This window comes from Bos taurus, chromosome 5 (assembly GCF_002263795.3).
Source record: "Bos taurus isolate L1 Dominette 01449 registration number 42190680 breed Hereford chromosome 5, ARS-UCD2.0, whole genome shotgun sequence".
Classification (NCBI taxonomy): domain Eukaryota; kingdom Metazoa; phylum Chordata; class Mammalia; order Artiodactyla; family Bovidae; genus Bos; species Bos taurus.
Window position 1 is genome coordinate 2,052,408 of NC_037332.1, and position 22,628 is coordinate 2,075,035.

Genomic DNA, 22,628 nt, shown 5'->3' on the forward strand with positions numbered 1-22,628 from the left:
ATTTCCTCCTTGAGGATCTTCCCAATCCTGGGTCTCCTGCATTGGCAGGCGGGTTCTTTACCACTGAGCCACCAGGGAAGCCCCTCATTCTTAGTACTGGGATCTTACTCCCCATCCATTCCCCATTGTAAATTCTCCTTCTCCAAATGAGTTTTTTGACTGCAGTGATAGAGACTGGCTATTACTGGCTGTTCTCCCTGTAAAAACTGGAGAACTAATTTTTCACTTGTATTAGGCTTTTCTGCTCACTAGCCACCCCGTCTCAATATGTCTTACGTTCTGTAGCCTAAATAATCTCCTGGTGTCGTTTTCAATCATGTTGCTGTGCTGAAGGCTCCTAGGTGGCTCTGCTACTGAAAGCAGCACACCAGGCTCTTCACTCGAGCTGCCAAGCCCCTTCGCGGACTCTGCCTCCTGGACTGGCACCACCTGCTCCAGCCAGGCCAACTCCTGCGCCAGCCCCCTTGCAGCCTCCTCTTTCTGTTTATTGGCTCATGCATCTGGGTCCTGGTTCCTTCTTTCTGCCAGAGTTCTGTGTGTATTTATTTTCCTTTTTCTTTACAAAAAAAAGGCATCTTCCAAATTTTAAATAAGACTAATTCTGCTGGGCTTTCGGCTTCTTGTTTACATCCTTCCTACTTTGTATCAGTGTGTTTGTCTTCTACTCAGTGCCAAAAGCACCTGCTCCCTCCTGCTTGGCTTGTTCTATTTTATTGATTTATATGAAGAACCCCCAAATCAAATTACACTCACATATGAGAATTAATTCAGCTTTAATGGTGGAGAGTTTAGTGATATCACGTCATTGTTTTGTAATTATTGAAGAAAGGGACTGGTTTTTCCAGTTAGGCAAAAGAAAAAGTAAATTTGTTATTGGTAGAGTGAAATTTTAAGGCTATGAAATACTTTCTGTCTTCCAAAGTTTTTAATGTACTCTTGCAGTGTGAAATTTTCTCAGAGAATATCTCTGGCAAGCCAGAAGGTTTATTCCATTTAACATACCAAACTGCAAATGTCAAATCAGAGAAAATGCTGTTTAAGTCTTTTTAACAGGTGTGCTACCGTTGTAAATGTTTTTTTTTTCTTTTTTACCTTTGCTGTAGTAAAATACACTGGGAAATACACTGTTTCACATAATTATATAGCAACTACCATAATTCATGTTTAAACAACAAATAATTCAAACAGTCTAGAAGAAAGGCACTCGAGAGGTTTAGTTTCACTATCCTTTAAAAGGACTCAGGGTCTATAGAAAACCTTCTTTTCAGATTCTTCATCTGTGATATCAGAATTTACCGATGAACTCCATACTGATTCTACAGGTGTTTTGTAAAGACAACTAAGAAAACCTATGAAGTCTCTTAAATTATTAGAAGAAAGTCTCTAAAATTATTTAGGGAAAATTTTTGTAATGTGTCTGACAACTGCATGTATTTACTTATTTGCTTTAATTACAATTGTATAAGTGTCTTTACTTTTCATTTGAAGTCTTTAATACAGGGAAAGGTAGAATGTGATGCGTAAGAACTGGAACAGGTGTTTGCTTCTCTTTGCTTCCTTGGTGCTCCATCCTTGTTCTCATGAGTCACTATTATGATGCCAACAGCCATTGTGAATTCGGTCCACATTGATTTTCTCAGTGATCACACTTGCTTGCTGTATCTTTCCACTGGACTGCAAGCTTCTGGAAAGAAGAGACCACGTCTCTTTTGCTTGCCTGTGGCTGCTCAGTGCATGGCCGTTAATGGACGCTCATGAAACAGTAGCTAGCTGACTGTCACATAGTCTTGGGCGTTCTCATTCTGCGCTGCACAGCTCTCAGAGACAAAGTGGATTTGAGCCTGTCGAAAGCTTCCTTCCATTATGACTTCTTTCCACAGAATATTCTCTCCTAATAATGGCAGGTATCTGACATCAGTGCCACCTCTCTGACCCCTATGAGGACAGACAGTGTTTTGCACGATCAGGGCACCTTCTCCTGGCAAGGGCAGCTGTGGCCTCAGGTTTCCTCCAAGAAGCCACTCTCAGTTGTTAGAATAAGTTGAAGCTTAATTGCCATCCCTGTTATTGTGAGAAAATAAAATGACTGATGGGACTGATGATATCTGCCTTTAGTATTTTACCCCCTTCTGTGATTAAAACACAGTTGGCCCTTTAACAGTTAGGTTAGGGGTGTCAACCCCTTGTGCCATCAAGAATCTATGTGTAACTTTTGACTCCCCAAAACTTAACTACTAAGATCATATTATTGACCCGGAAGCGTTACAGACAACAGTCAATTAACATATATTTTGTGTATTATATGCATGCTGCTGCTGCTGCTAAGTCGCTTCAGTCATGTCTGACTCTGTGTGACCCCACAGGCGGCAGTCCACCAGGCTCCTCTGTCCCTGGGATTCTCCAGGCAAGAATACTGGAGTGGATTGCCATTTCCTTCTCCAATGCATGAAAGTGAAAAGTGAAAGTGAAGTTGCTCAGTCATGTCCGACTCTTTGTGACCCCATGGACTGCAGCCTACCAGGCCCCTCGGTTCATGGGATTTTCCAGGGAAGAGTACTGGAGTGGGGTGCCATTGCATATCTACATATAATTTATGGATTCATGACATGCCTTTTTTAATAAGTTTTTTTATATTTTTAGATTACGTAGTTCAAATTTTTTTTTCAAATTGTTGCAAATCTCTAAAAATTTTTCTATTGTGTTTATTAAAGAAAATTTGAATATAAGTGGACCTGTGCAGTTCAAACCCATTATTCAAGGATCAACTATATGTAAAATCCTATAAAAAGAGGAAATAAACATACTATAAATATAAAGGGTCCATAAAAATACAGAGTAAAGGCCACTGGGTTAAATAGAAGGCCCCTAGAAATACCCATTTTGGGAATTTAAGTTTTCTATGAGATCAAAATTATACAGCTCCTAAACCTTAGCTCATTGCTACAATGGTGGAACCATAAGATCATTTTTTCCAAAGCAAGCTTCTTCTATTTCATATTGGCTGGCTACCATAGTTACATCTGTCTAATCAATACCAAATTCATGGACAATTCAAGGGAAAAAAAGAGAACTTTTTTTTTCCCCCAAGAGTGAAGAATGGGGAATGACAGCTGAGTAGCTGGTATGTATTTTCACGGTAAGTGAAAAATGTCAAGGAGTTAAACTGTATGAGAGTTAAAACCTTTTCATTATTTTCTTCTCAAAATAAGTAGTGACTGCTGTTGCTGCTGCTGCTGCTAAGTCGCTTCAGTTGTGTCCGATTCTGTGTGACCCCATAGACGGCAGCCCACCAGGCTCCCCGGTCCCTGGGATTCTCCAGGCAAGAACACTGGAGTGGGTTGCCATTTCCTTCTCCAAAGCATGCATGCATGCTAAGTCTCTTCAGTCGTGTCCGACTCTGTGTGACCCTATGGACAGCAGCCCACCAGGCTCCTCTGTCCACAGAATTCTCTAGGCAAGAATACTGGAGTGGGTTGCCATTTCCTTCTCCAAAGTAGTGAGTGGAGGAGAATAATTTAGACAAGTTAGTGTGATACACCAGTCACTCAGGGTTAATATGATATATAGATAAACTCTTATCCCTGAAAGGAACTCTGAACTGACAGCCGCAGAAGTTAGCAGACTTCCACAAGCTCACAGTAGCTGGGGAGAAAGCTGAGTCTCATGTTCCTGTCTGCCAGTTCTTAGTGTAATGTCCTTTCCACCAGACTTAATGGGCAGTTTGGTTTATATTGGTTTTAGGAAGAAGCTATGCAGAGGGAGAGATAAAGCTTGGTTAGCAATTTACATGTTCAGAGCTGGGCTCTTATCGTGGAATGTCAGAAAAGCAAATGAGCAGGTGTAATAAAATTATACTTTATTGCTTTTGAATGATAATTATGTTTATGAAGATTTAGTTTCTGTGTTATGATTAAGTAGAACCTAGTTTACAAGAAAAGAAAAGCTGATTGTTCTTTTTCACAGTATAAAATGAATTATTGCACAGCCAACTCTTGATGAACCACACAAGAATTATTCAGTTTGTGAAATATTTTGGACTTTCCCCTGTCCTTCAACTGATCACACTTGTTACAACTGGGCACTGAGTGAGACAGGTACAAATAAGGTGAATGATTGTTCACAAGTACGAATGTGACTATAGTTAGTTTTACTTGATAACTAAAGGACATGTGCAATAAAATATTTAAAGTGAAAAAGTGAAAGTGTTAGTTGCTCAGTCGTGTCTGACTCTTGGCACCTCCATGGACTGTAGCCTGGACAGGCTCTTGTGTCCATGGAATCTTCCAAGCAAGAATATTCCAGTCCAGGTTCAATGCATGAGACAGGGTGCTCGGGGCTGGTGCACAGGGATGACCCTGAGGGATGGGATGGGAAGAGGGGTGGCAGGGGGGTTCAGGATGGGGAACACATGTACACCCATGGCTGATTCATGTCAATGTATGGCAAAAGCCACTATAATATTGTAAAGTAATTAGCCTTCAATTAAAATAAATACATTTATATATAAAAAAAAAGAAAAGAATATTGGAGTGGGTAGCCATTCCTGTTAGGACCAAGTGAATGAATCGGACCATTTCTCTCCGTTCCCTACTTGCCATCTCCACAGTCCAAACCACCATCAGTGTTTCACTGCAATCGTCTAACTCATTTCCTTTGTTTGTTCCTAGTCTCTCCCAATCTAGCATCTACACTGTAGCTAGTGTCATCAAGGAAAACTTAATTCTTTTTTTGTTATTAGTTTATTTTTTATTGAAGGATAATTGCTTTATAGAATTTCGCTGTTTTCTGTCAAACCTCAACATGAATCAGCTGTAGGTATACATATATCCCCTCCCTTTGGACCTCTCTCCCTCCTCCCACCCCATCCCACCCCTGTACGTTGATCCAGAGCCCCTGCTTGAGTTTCCTGAGCCATACAGCAAATTCCCATTGGCTATCTATTTTACATACGGTAATATAAGTTTCCATATTACTCTTTCCATACATCTCACCCTCTCCTGCCCTCTCCCCATGTCCATAAGTGTATTCTTTATGTCTGTTTCTCCATTGCTGCCCTGTAAATAAATTCATCAGTACTATTTTTCTAGATTCCATATATATGTGTTCAGTTCAGTTCAGTTCAGTCGCTTAGTCGTGTCTGACTCTTTGCGACCCCATGAATTGCAGCAGGCCAGGCTCTCTGTCCATCACCAACTCCCGGAGTTCACCCAAGCTCATGTCCATTGAGTCAGTGATGCCATCCAGCCATCTCATCTTCTGTTTTCCCCTTCTCCTCCTGGCCCCAATCCCTTCCAGCATCAGAGTCTTTTCCAATGAGTCAACTCTTCGCATGAGGTGGCCAAAGTACTGGAGTTTCAGCTTTAGCATTATTCCTTCCAAAGAAATCCCAGGGCTGATCTCCTTCAGAATGGACTAGTCGGATCTCCTTGCAGTCCAAGGGACTCTCAAGAGTCTTCTCCACCACCACAGTTCAAAAGCATCAATTCTTCTGCACTCAGCTTTCTTTATAGTCCAACTCTCACATCCATACATGACCACTGGAAAAACCATAGCCTTGACTAGACGGACCTTTGTTGGCAAAGTAATGTCTCTGCTTTTGAATATGCTATCTAGGTTGGTCATAACTTTCCTTCCAATATATGTGTTAGAATACGGTATTTATCTTTCTCTTTCTGACTCACTTCACTCTGTATAATAGGTTCTAGGTTCAACCACCTCATTAGAACTGGTTCAAATGCATACCTTTTTATTGCTGAGTAATACTCCATTGTGTATGTGTACCACGACTTCTTTATCCATTCATCTGTTGTTGGACGTCTAGGTTGCTTCCATGTTCTAGCTACTGTAAACAGTGCTGCAGTGAACAGTGGATACATGTGTCTCTTTCAGTTTTGGTTTCCTCACAGTATATGCCTAGGAGTGGGATTGCTGGGTCCTATGGTGGTTTTATACCTAGTTTTTTAAGGAATTTCTGTACCATCTTCCATAGTGGCTGTATCAGTTTACTTTCCCACCAACAGTGCAAGAGTGTTCCCTTTTCTCCACACCCTTTCCAGCCTTTATTGTTTGTAGACTTTTTGATGAGGGCCATTCTGACCGGTGTAAGGTGATGTCTCATTGTAGTTTTGATTTGCATTTCTCTAATAATGAGTGATATTGAGCATCTTTTCATGTGTTTGTTAGCCATCTGTATGTCTTCTTTGGAAAATGTCTGTTTAGGTTTTTTCCACTTTTTGATTGGGTTGTTTGTTTTTCTGGTGTTGAGTTGTATGAGCTGCTTGTATATTTTGGAAATTAATCCTTTGTCAGTTGTTTCATTTGCTATTATTTTCTCTCATTCTGAGGGTTGTCTTTTCACTTTTCTTATAGTTTCCTTTGCTGTGCAAAAGCTTTTAAGTTTAATCAAGTCCCACTTGTTTACTTTTGCTTTTATTTCCATTGCTCTAGGAAGTGGATCATAGAGGATCTTGCTTTGAATTATGTCATTGAGTGTTCTGCCTATGTTTTCCTCTAAGAGTTTTATAGTGTCTGGTCTTACATTTAAGTCTTTAATCCATTTTGAGTTTATCTTTGTGTTTGGTGTTAGGAAGTGTTCTAATTTCATTCTTTTACATATAGCTGTCCAGTTTTCCCAGCACCATTTATCGAATAGGCTGTCTTTGCCCCATTGTATATTCTTGCCTCCTTTGTCAAAAATAAGGTTCCCATAGGTAAATGGGTTTATTTCTGGGCTTTATATCTTGTTCCATTGGTTGATATTTCTGTTTTTGTGCCAGTATAATACTGTCTTGATGACCGTGGCTTTGTAGAAAAACCTGACGTCGGGAAGGTTGATTCCTCCAGCTCTGTTCTTCTTTCTCAAGACTGCTTTGGCTATTTGGGGTCTTTTGTGTTTCCATATGAATTATAAAATTTTTTGTTCTAGTTCTGTGAAAAATGCCATTGGTAATTTGATATGAATTGTATTAAATCTGTAGATTGCATTTGGTAGTATAGTCATTTTCACAATATCGATTCTTCCTCCCAGGGCCACGGAATATCTCTCCATCTGTTTATGTCATCTTTGATTTCTTTCATTACTGTCTTATAATTTTCTGTGTACAGTTCTTTTGTCTCCTTAGGTAAGTTTATTTCTAGATATTTAATTCTTTTTGTTGCAGTGGTGAATGTGATTGACTCCTTAATTGCTCTTTCTGATTTTTCATTGTTAGTATATAGAAATGCAAGTGATTTTGTATCCTGCAACTTTGCTAAATTCACTGATAAGCTCTAGTCATTTTCTGATACTATCTTTAGGGTTTTCTATGTACAGTATCATGTCATCTGCAAACAGTGAGAGCTTTGCTTCTTTTCCAATCTGGATTCTTTTTATTACTTTTTCTTCTCTGATTGCTATAGCTAGGACTTCCAGAACTATGTTGAATACTAGTGGCAAAAGCAGACACCCTTGTCTTGTTCCTAATCTTATGGGGAATACTTAAAGTTTTTCACCATTGAGAATAATGCTTGCTGTAGGCTTTTCATATATGGCCTTTACTATGCTGAGGTAGTTCCTTCTATGCCCGTTTTTTGATGAGTTTTAATCATAAATAGGTGCTAAATTTTGTCAAAGGCTTTTTCTGCATCTATTGAGATGATCATATGGATTTTATCTTTCAATTTGTTAATATGGTGTATTACATTGATTGATTTCTGTATAGTGAAGAATCTTTGCATCCCTGGAATAAACTCAACTTGATCATGGTGTATGAGCTTTTTGATGTGTTGCTGAATTCTGTTTCTGAAAATTTTGTTGCAGATTTTTGCATCTATGTTCATCAGTGATATTGGCCTACAGTTTTCTTTTTTGTGTGTTGTCTTTGTCTGGTTTTCATATCAGGGTGATGGTGGCCTCGTAGAATGAGTTTGGAAGTGTTTCTTCCTCTGCAATTTTTTGAAAGAGTTTTGGAAGGATAGGTATTAGCTCTTCTCTAAATGTTTGATAGCATTCTCCTGTGAAGCCATCTGGTCCTGGGCTTTTGTTTTTTTGGGAGATTTTTGATCACAGCTTCAATTTCAGTGCTTATAATTGGGTTCACAATTTCTATTTCTACCTGGTTCAGTCTTGGAAGATTGAACTTTTCTAAGAATCTGTCCGTTTCTTCCAGGGTATCTATTTTATTGCCATATAGTTGTTCATAATAGTGTCTTATAATCCTTTGTATTTATGCATTGTCTGTTGTAACCTCTCCTTTTTCATTTCTAATTTTGTTGATTTGATTCTTCTCTTTTTCTTGATGAGTCTGGCTAAGGGTTTGTCAGTTTTGTTTATCTTCTCAAAGAACCAGCTTTTAGTTTTATTAATCTTTACTGTTGTTTCTTTCATTTCTTTTTCCTTTATTTCTGCTTGGATCTTTATGATTTCTTTCCTTCTACTAAATTTTTTTTTAATTCTTCTTTTTTCCAGTTGCTTTAGGTGTAAAGTTAGGTTGTATTAGATGTTTATTTTGTTTCTTGAGGTAGGATTGTGTTGCTATAAACTTTCCTCTTAGAACTGCTTTTGCTGCATCCCATAGGTTTTGAGTTGTTGTGTTTTCATTGTCATTTGTTTCTAGAAATTTTTTGATTTCCCTTTTGATTTCTTGAGTAACTTGTTGGTTATTTAGAAAGGTGTTGTTTGATCTCCATGTGTTTGTGTTTCTTACAGTTTTTTTTTTTTCTTGTAATTGGTATCTAGTCTCATAGCATTGTGGTCAGAGAACATGCTTGATACAATTTTAATTATCTTAAATTTACTGGGCCACTGATTTGTGGCCCAAGATGTGGTCTATGCTGGAGAATGTTCCATGTGCACTTGAGAAGATGTATTCTTCTGCATTTGGATGGAATGTCCTGAAGATATCAGTGAGCTCTATCTCATCTAATGTATCATTTAAGACTTGTGTTTCCTTTTTAATTTTCTGTTTTGATATCTGTCCATTGGTGTGAGTGGTGTGTTAAAGTCTCCTACTATTATTGTGTTACTGTCAATTTCTCCTTTTATGTCTGTTAGTGTCTGTCTTAGGTATTGAGGTGCTCCTATGTTGGGTGCATAGATATTTACAATTATTATGTCTTGCTCTTAGAGTGATCCCTTGATCATTATGTAGTGTCCTTCTTCATCTCTTGTAATAGTCTTTATTTTAAGGTCTATTTTGTCTGATATGAAGACTGCTACTCCAGCTTTATTTTGCTTCCCATTTGCATGGAATATATTTTTCCATCCTCTCACTTTCAGTCTATATGTGTCTTGAGGTCTGAGGTGGGTTTCCTGTAGATAGCATATATATGGGTCTTGTTTTTGTATCCATTCAGCCAGTCTGTGTCTTTTGGTTGGAGCATTAATCCATTTACATTTATAGTAATTATTGATATATATATATATATATATATATGTTCCTATTGCCATTTTCTAATTGTTTGGAGTTGATTTTGTAGATCTTTTTCTTCTGTTGTATTTCTTGACTATGTAAGTCCGTTTAATAGTTGTTGTAAAGCTGGTTTAGTCATACTGAATTCTCTTAACTTTTGCTTGCCTGAACAGCTTTTTATTTCTCTATCACTTTTGAATGAGATCCTTGCTGGGTACAGAAATCTTGGTTGTAGATTTTTCCCTTTCAGTACTTTAAATATATCCTGCCATTCCCTTCTGGCCTGCAGAGTTTCTGCTGAAAGATCAGCTGTTAAAGGTATGGGGTTTCCCTTGTATGTCACTTGGTGCTTTTCCATTGCTGCTTTTAATATTCTTTCTTTGTGTTTAGTCTTTGTTAGTTTGATTAGTATGTGTCTTGGTGTGTTTCTCCTTGGGTTTATCCTGTACGGGACTCTTTGTGCCTCTTGGACTTGATGGACTACTTCCTTTTCCATGTTGGGGAAATTTTCAACTATAATCTCTTCAAAAAATTTCTCATACCCTTTTTTTTCTCTTCTTCTGGGACCCCTATACTTCGAATGTTGGCGTGTTTGATATGGCCCCAGAGGTCTCTGAGACCGTCCTCAGCTCTTTTCATTCTTTTTACTTTATTCTGCTCTTCAGAAGTTATTTCCACCATTTTATCTTCTAGTTCACTGATTCAGTCTTCTGCTTCAGATACTCTGCTATTGATTTCTTCTACAGTATTTTTAATTTCAGCAATTGTGTTGTTTGTCTCTGTATGCTTATTCTTTAATTATTCTAGGTTTTTGTGAATTGATTCTTGCATTTTCTCCATTTTGCTTTCAGGGTTTTTGATCATCTTTACTATCATTTTTCTGAATTCTTTTTCAGGTAATTTTCCTATTTCCTCTTCATTTGCTTGGACTTCTGTGTTTCTAGCTTATTCCTTCATTTGTGTGGTATTTCTCTGCCTTTTTATTTTATTTTATTTAAGTTATTGTGTTTGAGGTCTCCTTTCCCCAGGCTTCGAGGAAAGTTGAATTTTTTCCTTGAAGAAGGTTGAATTCTTTCTTCCTTTTGGTTTCTGTTCTCCGAAGGTTGATCCAATGGTTTGTGTGAGCTTCTTGTGGGGTGAGATTTGTGCTGAGTTTTTGCTTGTTTGTTTTTCCTCTGATGGCAAGGCTGAGTGAGGTGATCTCTGCTGATGACTGGGTTTGTATTTTTGTTTTGTTTGTTGTTCAGATGAGGTGTCCTACACAGGGTGCTAACTGGTGGTTGAGTCATGCCAGGTCTTGTATTCAAGTGGTTTCCTTTGTGTGAGTTCTCTCTATCTGATACTCCCTAGGATTAGTTCTCTGGTAGTCTAGGCTGTTGGAGTCAGTGCTCCCACTCCAGAGGCTCAGGGTTTGATCTCTTGCAGTGTGCAGTCAGCTTTGTGCTTCCCTCCCTCCTTCTCTGCAGCCGCCGGGACTGCAGCTGAAAACTTAATTCTGATTATGTCATTCTGTAGCTTAAAATCCTCGACTCTGCCTATGCCTATAGCAGTTAATCATCTACAATTTGGTTTAAAAGTACTTCTTTAATTTGAAGTTTTTCTTTACTTATCCGTATGCCTCTCTTCACTTTTCTAATTTTGTCTCTCTTGAGTCATCCTTGAGTGTGAAAGAGGGCAAACAAGGATGGTTTTGAGGTATTTGAACTTGGGCAGCTGGATGGAAATACTTCTGGAGGGTTAGGTATCTGTGTGTGTGTGTGTGTGTGTGTGTGTGTGTGTGCGCGCGCATCTATGTGTAAGAGAGAGAGAGAGAAAAAGAGAGAACGATTGGGAGTTTGGATTTTAGACATGTTAAGTTTGAGATGCTTGTTCAGTATCCAAATGGAAATGTCCAGTGGGAAGTTGGAAGTCTGGAATTATGGGGTAGGTCTTCAGCATTTATAACCATGAGACTTGCTGCTATCTCCAAGGGACTAACTGTAGGCAGAGAAATGAGGTCTATGGTTTGAAATCTGAGACCTTCCAATATTAAGAAGTGAGAGGAATGAGGGAAAGGATGAGGATGAATCAGCTGAGAGACTGAGAAGGAGTGATGAGTCAGATGGAAGGAAAGTAAGATTGAAGTTAAGTGAAGGAAGCCTTTGAAAGAGGGGAGAGGATCCACTGTGTCAAATGCTGCTGCTGAGCTAAGCATGTCGAAGACTGGGAGCTGATGGATTTGGCATCCTGGGGCCAGTAGCGACGTTGATGAGAGCATGTTTGGTGGAGCAGTGGGAATAAAAGCCTTGTGGTGGCGAATGCAAGAGAGACTAGAAACAGGGAGTATAAATGGGCAACGTGACTTAGTCACTCAGTTGTGTCCGACTCTTCTGAGCCCATGGACTGTAGCCTGCCAGGCTCCTCTGTCCATGGGATTTTCCAGGCAAGAATACTGGAGTGGGTTGGCATTCCCTTCTCCAGAGGAACCTCCCCAGAGTCCAGGTGATACCTATTATCTCAGGCTAAGTGCTGCTTTTCATTTTGAGAATGTTCTGGTCATATGTGAATTCTAACTATATAAAAGGAAAGTAAGGGAAGATGTTAATTCTAACTGTATAGAAGTAAAGTAAGTTATGTTAATTCTAATTATATAGAAATTCTATGTTCAGTTCAGTTCAGTTCAGTTGCTCAGTCGTGTCCGACTCTTTGCGACCCCATGAATCGCAGCACGCCAGGCCTCCCTATCCATCACCAACTCCCGGAGTTCACCCAGACTCACGTCCATCGAGTCAGTGATGCCATCCAGCCATCTCATCCTCTGTCATCCCCTTCTCCTCCTGCCCCCAATCCCTCCCAGCATCAGAGTCTTTTCCAATGAGTCAACTCTTCGCATGAGGTGGCCAAAGTACTGGAGTTTCAGCTTTAGCATCATTCCTTCCAAAGAAATCCCAGGGCTGATCTCCTTCAGAATGGACTGGTTGGATCTTGCAGTCCAAGGGAGTCTCAAGAGTCTTCTCCAACACCACAGTTCAAAAGCATAGTTCTTTGGTGCTCAGCCTTCTTCACAGTCCAACTCTCACATCCATACATGACCACAGGAAAAACCATAGCCTTGACTAGGTGGACCTTTGTTGACAAAGTAATGTCTCTGCTTTTGAATATGCTTTCTAGGTTGGTCATAACTTTCCTTCCAAGGAGTAAGCATCTTTTAAGCACTCTTGCTGGAAACCATAGCTGGAGGAACTGTAGTCAAGAAAGATTTTTTGTTAAACATAGGAAATGATACAGAGTATTTGCTGATGAAAGGATCCAGTATGGGAGCCTAAATTGGTGATGCAGGCCATGAAGGGGAGAATTTTGAGAACAATGTCTTTGAAAAGGCAGGAAGGATAGACTATGGTTTCACCTTGGACAGGAGCTCAGTCCTTTGCAATGGGTGTTCGTTCTATTAAATTACAGGAGGTCAGGTTGTAACGGGAGGGAAGGCAAAATGCAATTTCTCACATTGTATTTTGCTGTTGATTAGTTTGGTTCTCCACATTGTGAGCCTCTTAAGAGAAGTAAGAGTAAATGCTTTGCTTACTTTGTGGCAGAAATTTTTATTGTTCTATTTCTATTCTCTAGTACATTGCCTGGCACACAGCAGATATGTGATAAATGTTTAAATGAACAAATGAAGACCCTGTACTAAACATGGGTATGCTTCTCACTTAAATTGGATCATTTCCATCAAATCTTGACAACTAGATTGATTTAATTGTGCATCTCTTGTCTGGGCATATAGATAGCTTGACTGACTGGTAGAGTTGACTGATAGGAATGGCCATGTTTCTACCAAAATCAATGATGTTTCTTAGGAGTAAAATCAGTGACCTTTTGCTGCATTATTTTGCAATGGTCCTGGTTATGGTTTGCATATGAATTTACTATTTACTTCACCTTGAACCTTCTGAGAAGGTTCTCCTCAGTATCCACTTGGCACTTAGAGTTTACCATTCACTGTTACTATAATTAATTTACCTATGAATAGGAAGGTCTTTGAGAATGGGAATTCCACCTTTATTGCTTTTTGTTCTCAGCAATGCTTTGGATCATCTCTAATTAGAGAACCTGTCTTTTTCATCACTCATTTAAAAAGGCTTAGTCCAGGCCCTGGTGCAAAACAGGTGCCAAATAAATATTGAGGGAATGAATGCAGGCCTGACCGATTCTCGTCTGTGGTGTGAGCTGTCAGTGCACAGGCCAGGTCTCCTTTCTGTCTGGGGTGCTCATCCCCCAGCTCTCACTGTTCTGCTTCTAACAGCTCACATCTGAAGTCTTCTCCCAAGGACTATCCTTGAGCCACTGGAACTATGTCATCCAGATGCTCCAAAAGCAAACGCCTGGAATTTAATGCTTTCCCCTTGGTAACCAGTATCCGATGACTGAGGAGCAGGAATATGGGAGCTCTCTTGCTTCAAGGCAGCACAAACTTGCCAGTGCAATTTACAAGCTAGGACTCCCTGTAGGATTAGGCCGAGGCCAGGACTTCACTTGAAATTGCACCCTTGCTTGGCTTTTTATGCTTTCTTATATTGCTTCCCTTGCTCCCTTGTAGGTTTGCCCTTGAGAACACTTCCTTAATAAATCACCTGTGCACTCATGTTTTCCTTAGGATTTGGTTTTTGGGAATTCAAGACCTTTCATGTTTATAAGCAGTTGATGTCAAGGGTAGCAGATCGCGACCACTGTCTCTCTGAGAGTGTTAGGTTCTGCTGTTGCAGATGGAGTCTCCTGATAGTTTGTGGTTTCATCCTCCTGCCAACCAAAACTGCAGGTGACTGCAAACAACATTTGTTATTTCATTTGACTGTCAGCTGAGAAGGCATTTCACAATTTCAGTACATAATAGTCATTGAATTTGGTGAATATATTGTTGAATTACAGATCTTTCTAGCAGAGTCAGAATGTATTTTTGTTGACATTTTGCTCTTTTTGATTACACACATCTCTGTTCTCTTTCCTGAAGCAAGGATAATAAAGAGTTAATTGTAAAATCAATTTTTATATGATTGAGTGCAGCTTTCTTTTGTCTTCCTGTTGTATATAAATATCCATTTCCACATGCAGAGTCATCTATTTATGTTTTTAGTGATTTGCAAAGATCTTTTATCTGTAAAATGGGATTGGAAGTAATGTGTTTTAGGACTGAAAAGCACTTTAGCAACCAGCTGGTGGCCAATGCCTTCATTTTATAAAGGAGAACTTTTGAGACTGGAAGAGGTTAAGTAATTTGTTCAATATCACACAGCTTAGTTAACGGCAGAGTAGGAATAAAACCCAACTCCTGGGCTGCGGTGCTCTCCAGTGCTCCACAAAGCACATATTTCTTATTCATAGAATTGATATGAGGATTAGGGACCACATCTGTGAAAAATAGATTTAGCCTTTGGAAAGAAAGATGCTGGATAGCTTTATGAAAGCTTTAAGAAAACTAATCTCATTTTAACCTTTTCTATACAGTTGTTAGTTTTGTTCAGTTTTATGTTATTTGCCTCAGGCTCCTTTTGGCCAAGGACTAGATAATACACAATGCTTGATTTGAAAATCAATAGTAAGTATCTGGATTGTGTTAGAAATATGAATTATTTCAGCTGGTTTTGAAGCCTGGGAGCAGTTGCCTTCCTCAAGACAGCCTTCCAGAATGGCAATCATTTGTGTACATGAAGAGTTTTCTATTCCTGCTTTGCATATTGAGAATAAGGACAGTTGGATAGTTGGTTCCAAAGAAAAGTAGAAGCATAAATTAGTTTTTTGTTCAGCCTGGTAATACTTCCAAAGCGTGTTGCAGTATATCTTTAACAAACCATGAATTTTCTCTCCTGCTGAGTCACCGCATCCTACCTGCTTTCAACATAGTCAGGGAACCATTATACTAATCCACCATACCTTCCTATCTCTAGCAAGCACATGTAAGTGATAACTTTGAATATTTATTTTGATGCAAGGTGTATAAATCTTCTCTGTGTCAACTTGTAAAGCCGGGAAATTGTGACTTGCTCAACTTGGTTACTTTAATTGTTTAAGTTTGGTTATTTCAGTCCCAGTGTGCTTTGATATATGAACAAGAATGATGCTTAATTTTTGTAGTATTTGAAGTGATTTGTGTAGATTCATACATGCGGGGAAGATAAAATTCAAGTATCAAAAGGCTAAAGTAACTTTTATATATATTTTAAATTAGGTACGCTTGTATGCAAGACCCGATGCTATCAGAAGAGGATCCGGGGACTATGCGCTCCATATAGCAAAGAGATTAATAGAATTTTATGAAGACTACTTTAACGTGCCCTATTCCTTGCCAAAACTAGGTAAGAATTTTCTTGGTTATTGTGTTGGAAGGACTCCTTGGAAGTGGAATTTCTTATTCATGCATGTATCTGAAACATTCCAAGGGTTTTATTTTTAGAGAAGATGAGAACAGAAAATAGTTTCTTCTGAAGAGGTAAAATAAAATTTAGTGTTGCTCATAGGAATTAAGAAAGGCATTATGGAACTTTAAGCTTCCAAAAGATAACCCAAATAGCTAATTTGTTGAATAAGTACTATGGAGGGATGCTTGCCAACATCTCATTTAATCCTTGTAACTGCTCTGAGGGTAGGTACTGTTAGAATACTTTCCACATAAGGAAATTGAGACTTGGGAGTCTCAATTCACTCAGACAGCCAATAGAAAAGGATTTGGGATTTCAAGCTAGGTCTTGATGATTCCCAGAACTATTCAATATTTTACACTAAGCAGGCACTCATTGATTGGTTTCTGTTTCCTAATTCTCAGATGTCAGACATGAATTTATTGGTTATCCTTTAGATTATTTTTATTCAGTCAGTCATATTTTGAGTCCACAGTCATAGTAAGTAGAATAAAAGCAAGAGACGAGGAAAATTGCAATGATGGAGATTGTATTCACATGTCTTTCTTTTACAAAGAAAGTTCAATAATTATTTGTTATATGAATAAATGAATGAATTTTGTTTTCCTAATTTGAATGAAACTGCTACTTTTGCAGGGGGTGAGCTATGATGTTCCAGGAAGTTAGAAAGGGTGTATATGTGTGTGTATCTATCTATCTATCTATCTACCTATCTATCTCAGTTCAGTTCAGTTCAGTCGCTCAGTCGTGTTTGACTCTTTGTGACCCCATGAATCGCAGCACGCCAGGCCTCCCTGTCCATCACATATGTATCTCCAATATCCGTTAGAAATGCTGAAGTCATTTTTGCTTCTCAGAAAACATGTTTTGAAATATTACATTGTCACAGTTTGTTGTGCCTCAACCCTTCTTCCCCATCCATTATCCTTCTCAGAAACATTGTTAATGAACGTCTACATAAGAGTTATCACTTACTGACAAAAGTAAAGTACTTACCTGATCAAAAGTATTAACATTTGAACCACAAGTTCTTCTCTCTCTCTGGAGATAGGCCTATTTCACTAAAGTAACTGCCTGCGGTGTAGATTTAGTGGTCTTACCATCAGCGATTCAGAAAATAGAATAATTGATGTTGTTGTCAATGGGTACAGCGAACAGTTTTAATGAGTGATGGTACAAAATTCTGAGGTCTTTTGAAACATGTAACCTTGAATCTCTAAGCTTTTCTTTCAAATTTCTAAACAAATTTTTATTTCAAATAAGATCTGTGTTTTGTTTTGCTCTGCCTTCTTTACTCCCTCGTCAATATCAACTTCCCTGTCAGGATCTGTTGTACTGACATCTCCCTGGTAGGCACCCAAGGCAGAAAGGAAGACCTGACCCCATTTGCATGGGGCGACACTGTTCTCCTCCTCCAAGTAAAGCAGGCTGGGGACGTCCCAGCCTGACCCTGATGTAAAATTCACCAGTGCTTGTGCTGCACATCAGCAAGGGAGATAAAATGTGGATCTTTGTCCCCTTCAGACCGGTAATTAGTAGAGGAGCTCAATTTATAACCTCGGGGGGTTCCCCATAACTGTCTGCTTGCAGCAGGAAGCATTCTGTTCCTCTCTTTCACTCACAATTGAACCATGTGGGCTTTCATCCATAGAAAAGAGCTGTGTTTGCTGTTACTATTACTTGGTAAGTTGCCTTATGGCATATATAATTGAATGATTTGACTTACCCCAGCACACTCCTTTTTATGTATCTAGTGGAATTTCCACAGCCCCTGCAGTTTGAACATTTTCTCTGAAAGCTCTCTATATTTTTTTAATATACCTGTGGATATTTAGAGCCACATGTTAACAGATTTGTAAGTATGCTTTCCAAATACTCCCTACATAAAAATTCCGAAGCACAGAAGCATTTGGACAAATCCTTACTTTTTATCCCCTCTGAAGAAGGAAATGACAGCCCATTCTAGTCCTCTTGTCTGGAGAATTCCATGGGCAAAGGAGCCTGGCAGGCTACAGTGCATAGGGTCGTACAGAGTCAGACAGTACTGAGGCCACTCAGCAGCAGCAGCGTAGCATATCAAATGAAGATAAGGGCCAATAAAGATAAGCCAGGGCTTCCCTGGCAGTCTAGTGGTTGGGAGTCCACTTTGCAATGCAGGGGATATGGGTTTGATCCCTGGTCTAGGATGATCCCACATGCTACGGGGCACCTAAGCCATGTACCACAGCTACTGAGCCTGCCCTCCAGCGCCCTCTAGCCACGACTACTGAGATGAGAAGCCGAAGTTCCTGAAGCCCACGTGCCCTAGAGCTGGTGCGCCACAGCAAGAGACGCCACCGCGATGAGAAGCCTGTGCACCCACCTGGAGAGTAGACCCCGCTCGCCACAACTAGAGAAAACCTGCACATGGCAACAAAGACCCAGCCCAGCCAAAACTAGACAAATAAAAAACAGAGATGGAGTGTAGGGGTAGGAAGTGTGGGGAGCAGATGGCGCATGGAGAAAAGGCTGAAGTTTTTAAATGGGGGGATATTGAAAGTCTTATTGGGAAGCTGACTTTGGAGCAGAGAACTTAAGGGAGTAAAGGGGTAAGCCAAGGGGATATCATGGAGCAAGGACTCTAGCCAGAAGGAACACAGTGCCCAGATTTTGAGATGGGGGCTTTCATGTATTTGAGGAATAGCAAAGAGGCAAGTATGATTGGAGGAGAGTGATTTAATGGGTTGAGAAATAGCAGATGAGGTCAGGGAGTGATGAGTGGGTGACAAATGTAGGGCCAGCAGGCTGTGGTAAGGATTTTAGTTGTTTTTTTTTTTTTAATAAGACGGAGATTTATTGTTCAGTTTTGAGCAGAAGTATTACATTATCTGGTTTCTGTTATAAAAGTGTATTCACGAGGTTGAACACACTGTAGGGCAATGGTCCTTCACCAAGGGTGATTTTGTCCCTCAGAGGCACTTGTAACATCTGAAGATGTTTTTGTTTCTCATAACTCAAGAGGGACTGCTGGAGTGTACTACTGGCATTTAGTGGGTAGAGACGAGCGGTGCTGCTAAGTGTCCCACAGTGTGCGTGACAGTCTCCCTCAACCAAGAGCTGTTATGATGGCTGAGATGGAAAGACCTGGGAGAAAGGACAGACACGAAAACCAGCCAAGAGGCTATGGCAAAATGCAGGCACAGTTTGATAGTTGCTTGGACTGGGATCTTAAGAGTGAGATAGTCAGAAGTTGTCCAATTCTAGGCATATCTTGGAAGTAGAGACAGCGATGAGCCAGACGTGAGATCTGAGGGAAAGAGAGGTACTGTGAGTGATTCCAAGATTTTGTGCCTTATAACTAGAAGGATGGAATTGTCATTTACTGAGAAAGGAGTGTGGAAAGAGATCATTTTAAACATTTAAGTGGCAGCTTGATGTTTCTAGGAAATTCAAGTAGACAGTTGAATTTATGAATATGGAAATTGATTGAGGAATCCAGCTAGAGACACATGTTTGTCAGTGTGTTATGATGGATAAAACTTTGAGGCTGGATGGGATCACCAAAGTTGTGAGAGCAGGTAGAAAGAGAATAGGAGCAAGGAATGACTGACCTGATGTTTAGAGGTTAGATTTGGAGCTAGAGAAGGGCCATGGGGAGGAAGCCACTGATTGAGACCCTAAAGAAGCAGATATATGAGATATTTCCAGGCATCTAGTGAAGACAGATGAGGACTGAGAATTGATCATACACTGAGGCTACCATGTGAAAGTAACTAGTGACCTTGGCAGGAGTGGTTTTAGGTCAGAGGCCTGATGGGTGTGTTCAAGAGCAAATAGGGGTACACTGGGGAGAGGATGCAGAAACTAGAGAAAGTGAGTGCAGACCACAGACCAGCATTTCTGAAAATTCCCCATGGGAGAGTTCTAATGGACAAGGAGAAATATTTGTGTTTTAAAAATGCTCACCTCTTGATAAGCACTGTTTCTGTGAACAGATCACTTCCTCACCTCTTACGTTGTTCCTGTCCCAAGCTACATCAAGGGGGATGGGAACTTTCCTCTTTCTTTGATTTGCATTAGAAAACCTGGAGAGGAAACACATGGATAAGAACACTCTCCACCAGCTCACCTGACTCTACTGAAGGTTTGCAGAGATGTGTGCAATTGTGAATGTCATGGTGTTAGACATTGCAAAATCCCAAAACAAACCTTTAAAACCTAATACTGAATCCTTCTTTTCTTAAAAATATCACTTTGCTCTTCTGTCATAAACTCAGCAATGTCTTCTCTCTTCCCCAAAATCTTGTTCATTTCTAATGCTGAACAGTTTACATTTCTCTGCCACTGCATCATCTCGTATTAGCTCATCTCTAAGGATTTAAGTTTCACTACAAGTAGTTTCTCAGAGTAGTTCCCTGAAAGAAATTCTGATGCTTGCTGTTAGAACAAGATTGATTCTCCTTGTTGCATAACAATATTCCTGTAACATTTTAAAGCCCAAATAGGCAGCCAGTGTGTGCTGTGTAAGAGTTTGTTTTTAAATCTATTAGATAATTGAAACTATATTAGGCTTCCCGGCTGGCTCAGACAGTAAAGAATCTGCCTGTATTGCAGGAGACTCGGGTTCAATCCCTCGTCCCGAAAGATCCCTTGAAGAAGGAAATGGCTACCTGCTCCAGTGTCCTTGCCTGGAGAATATTCTTATTCACGGAGAATACCATGGACAGACGAGCTTGGTATACTAGTCTAAGGAAACTTATACTGATACTATAGTATTTGTATAAAGTTTGTAGAGATTTTCTCTTCATTACTGCTAAGTTGCAATGTAAGGTGTAGAGTCTACTTGATATAGTAAAGCAAGCCTTTCTATGGGTCTATGCCCTATTTTCTCGAGAACTCTCTGAGGCATGGAGGTTTACTTTAAAAGATGGTTGTTATAGACATATAAAGAATTAACTTATCTTTCCTCCTATCTTCAAAACAATTGAACATAACTACAAAAGCAAATGGGCTTGTGTTTATTAAGTGTGGCCATTCTTAAAGGCTTTGCATCTTTTAACCTGTTTAATCTTTACTACATACTTTTGAGGCTTTTTTTCATTTTCCAGGTGACAAAATTTAGGCACTAAGTTACTATGTTTTTGAATCACACAGCAGGAAATAGTGGATTTGTAACCCAAAACCATGTTTTTAAATTCCAGAATCTTAAGAATCTGGTGAAACAGATTCCAGAAATTTTGAGAATTCAGAAATTAAAATCTAAATCACCTTAATAAACTAAGTAATTTGATTGCTAGAGGAATAATGGAATAGCTATTTTTGTCAATTTCATGTTCATGTTAAAAAGTGATATGTGGTTCTTATAGAAAACTTGTTTAAAAAAGAGGCATGACTTACAGTTTCATTACTAGAAGATGTGTATTTTAAAAGTTTTTTTCATGATGGACTCTTTAAAAGTCAATTAGATGGCAGATAAAGTGACTCAGATTTCTACTGGAATATTTTGTTATTCATCCTATTAAATTTCCATTAATTATGGAAGTAGTTTTCAGTTTTATTTGCTGTTACTGTATAGTTTGTAAATCAGTACATTCTATAAAGGAGTTTGCTTGATTATTTCTTTTAAAGACAACATGCTTTTATGAAGAATATATTACTTTCCTGGCACACTGCTATACTTGTAGAGGAAGCATAGTTATTTTGTAAGAAGAATTTCTGGCTTCAGGGAGGTTGTGATTTTATTAAGGAGAGAATATGATATTTATAGGAATGAATGGATTAGAGACTCACACTATATGGAATATAATTAAGCTCCAAAATTTTGTAGGGCAAAAATGTAGAACCATGTAGTCAAGGCTTTGGGATCATTGGAATGCTGTAGGCATGGAATGCACATAAAAAGAAGCTTTATCTTTACTTGAGTCCTGAAAAAAGAAACAACTTTAGTCGGAGGTGGAGAAGAAAGGGGAGAAGTCATTTTGAGAACTGTGTGGTAGGGAAAGCTAAGTCTGTTTTTCTATAAAGGAATAGAGAAGCTATGGGATAACTTGCATTACTGAACTTCATGAATAAGAAAGGTTAGTTTTAATGATTGAGTTTTGTTTAAGCTATAACAGATACATCCATTTCTTTATTGTGGTGTTGATGATGGAGGTGGTGGTGATGGTGATGAGGATCAGGATTTGCTATTTGTGAATAGTAAAACTGGAGTTTTTTCCTTCATAAAATATTTGTGTTGACTGCTATAGATTTCACTCTCTGTGATTATATATCTTTTTTCTTTAAGTAGTGGGTACATTTGAGGTGATAATCATTTAATACTATTCTCATTTTAATTATATCAATACATCTCATAGTTATCATTAGAGATGTAATTTTTAAAATTATGACTTTTCTTACCTTCTTTTTGATTAGGTAAATATTGAATAGTGTATATATGTTTCATTGATAGCCTCAAGTAATACTACTTTTTAAAATAAAATCTCTAGAAGCTCTTTTTTGTTTATATTTATTTTTAATTGGAGGATAGTTGCCTTATAATGTTGTGTTGGTTTCTGCTGTACAGCAGTGTGAATCAGCTGTAAGTATACGCATATTCCCTCCTTCTTGAACCTCCCTCCCTCCCACCCTGCACCCCACCCCCTCACCCCCTCCCGTATCCCGCCCCCAATCCCGCCCCTCTAAGTCATCACAAAACACCCAGGTGAGCTCTCTGTGTTGTCCAGTAACTTCCCACTAGCTATCTATTCTGCACATGGTCTTTATATCGTCTGCTCTAATTATGTATAATGTCTGTTCACTCCCAAAGTGTTTTCTTCAATCAGAATTCCTAAAAATATTTGAATATACACTGGAGCTATTTAATGAT

At 39.1% G+C, this 22,628-nt stretch overlaps 1 protein-coding gene across 1 annotated transcript in view; it reads left to right on the forward strand.

Moving 5' to 3' along the window:
* TRHDE (thyrotropin releasing hormone degrading enzyme) overlaps positions 1-22,628 on the forward strand; it is a 448,987-nt gene that overhangs the window by 130,838 nt on the left and 295,521 nt on the right. Inside the window, exon 3 of the mRNA XM_002687170.7 lies at positions 15,592-15,718. Within this exon, the coding sequence (XP_002687216.4) occupies positions 15,592-15,718 (127 nt within the window). The remainder of the gene's footprint in view (positions 1-15,591; positions 15,719-22,628) is intronic.